Genomic DNA, 2,107 nt, shown 5'->3' on the forward strand with positions numbered 1-2,107 from the left:
CACTTTTCCAGATTAAAAATTTGGGACTTTTGGGGGCACCTGGGTGGCTCAATTGGTTAAGCATCTGCCTTTGGCTCAGGTCATGATCTCGGGGTTTGTGAGTTCAAGCCCCGCATCAGCTCTTTGCTGTCAGCACAGAACCTGCTTCAGATCCTCTGTTCCCCTCTCTCTCTGCCCCTGCCCTGCTTGTGTGCGTGCACGCTCTCTCTCTCAGTCTCAAAAAAATAAATAAATAAACTTTAAAAAAATGTTGGGGCTTTTCTTTGCCCTTTGGTTCTCCTTAATTCCCTATAACCAGCTGGTCACCAAGGCCTATAATTTTTTCTAATGTCTCTTGATTGTTTTCCTTCCTCTTCATCTTTACTTCATTTCCACATTCAGGCTCATGCTTGTTTCAGGCTCATGCTTGTTTCACAGCAATAACCTCTTCATGGAAGCTTTCATGCAATCAGTCTAAGTTCTTGAACCACTTGCCTTCATCATAGCACTATCTGGTTTAAGAACTTGCAATTTTCAGGGCACCTGGCTGGCTCAGTTGTTGGAGCATATGACTCTTGATCTTGAGGTTGTGAGTTTGATTTTTTTTTTTTAATATTTGTTTATTTTTGAGAGAGAGAGATGGAGCACAAGCAGGGGAAGAGTGGAGAGAGATGGAGACAGAATCTGAAGCAGGTTCCAGGCTCTGATCTGTTAGCACAGAGCCTGACGTGGGGCTCAAACTCATGAACTCTGACATGATGACCTGAGCTGAAGTTGGATGCTAAACCGACTGAGCCACCCAGACACCCCTTGGGGTTGTGATTTGAGCCTCACACTGGGTATAGAGTTTACTTAAAAAAAAAAAAAAAATCTTGCAATTTTCTCCAATTGTCTACAAGATAAAACTAAACTACTCCTCCCAGCATTATAATCCCTCCATTACCAGATTTTAACCTTATTTCTCTGTTTTTTAGTATGTATTCGTATTAGTTAATGTTATGATAGCTGCTATAACAAAGAGACACAAATGGCTCAGAAAAGACAGAGACTCATTTCTTTCTTTTTTTTAAGTTTATTTATTTATTTTGAGAGAGACAGCAGGAGCAGGGTAGGGGCAGAGAGAAGTAAAGAGAGAGAATCCCAAGCAGGCTCTGCACTGCCAGCTGCAGAGCCCAATGCAGGGCTCAAACCCAGAAACCATGAGATCATGACCTGAGCCAAAAGCAAGGGTCAGATGTTTAACCGACTGAGTCACCCAGGCTCAGAAATTCATTCCCCAGAAATTCATTTCTTAATTTAGTGTCTGAGTTCCAGGCTGCTCCATACAGTCATACAGGGTCCTTCCATCTTGTTTCTCCATTCAACAGGGTTGAATATGGATCACAGGACATCTTCTTTTTAGCCCTTGAAAAGGCAAAAAAGCAGGCTTGCCATCTGAAAGTCTCTGCCTAGGAATGGGTGGGCACATATTATCTCTACTCAAGGGAAGTTGGAGATACAGCACTATTCAGCAATCATGTATCAAGCTACAGTTAATACAGAAAAAGAAGAGAAGTTGGGCGAGGTAGCTGCATATGTTGAAGGACCTAACTGGCAGATTGGTGTCTTTTGCAAGATTGACATCATAGCAGATCCAAAAACTGATGACCAATTACATTTCACTGGTATCAAAAAATATTTCAACTCTTATATTCTCACAGGTAGAATGAATTCCGTACTGGCCACATATGGAGGCATTGCTTTGATGGTCTTATACTTCAAGTTAAGGTCTAAAACAACACCAGCTTTGAAAGCAACATAAATGGATTTTAAACTGTACCTCATCTGTTAAGTTCCCAAGCCCAGAGAAGCTAATGTCAATTCATCATCTGGTATTCAATTTGTACAATACATTATGAACCTGGAAAAAAGAAAAGAAGAAAAAAGAAGTCAGCAAGCTCTGTGTGCCACACGCCCTCTGCTTCCATTGTCCTGGTCTCTCCAACACTCAGCTTTTCTTTCCTTCTCTCCTTCTCTTCTCTCCACTTATCCAAATAACATTCACCCTATTAAAGTATTACCTCCTCTTATACATATTGCAGCCATATTAAAGAATGTCTCAGTAAGCTGAAGGAAGTGGAAATAGTTC

The 2,107-nt window shown here is 41.2% G+C and overlaps 1 protein-coding gene across 1 annotated transcript; it reads left to right on the plus strand.

Annotated features, from left to right (window-relative positions):
- Nucleotides 1-1,495: 1,495 nt before the first annotated feature.
- Nucleotides 1,496-1,780, plus strand: LOC122215234 (ATP synthase membrane subunit K, mitochondrial-like). The gene has a single exon (XM_042930322.1). The coding sequence runs from the start codon at nucleotides 1,496-1,498 to the stop codon at nucleotides 1,778-1,780; it is 285 nt and encodes a 94-aa protein (XP_042786256.1).
- Nucleotides 1,781-2,107: the final 327 nt, after the last annotated feature.

Source organism: Panthera leo, chromosome A3 (assembly GCF_018350215.1).
Source record: "Panthera leo isolate Ple1 chromosome A3, P.leo_Ple1_pat1.1, whole genome shotgun sequence".
Classification (NCBI taxonomy): Eukaryota; Metazoa; Chordata; class Mammalia; order Carnivora; family Felidae; genus Panthera; species Panthera leo.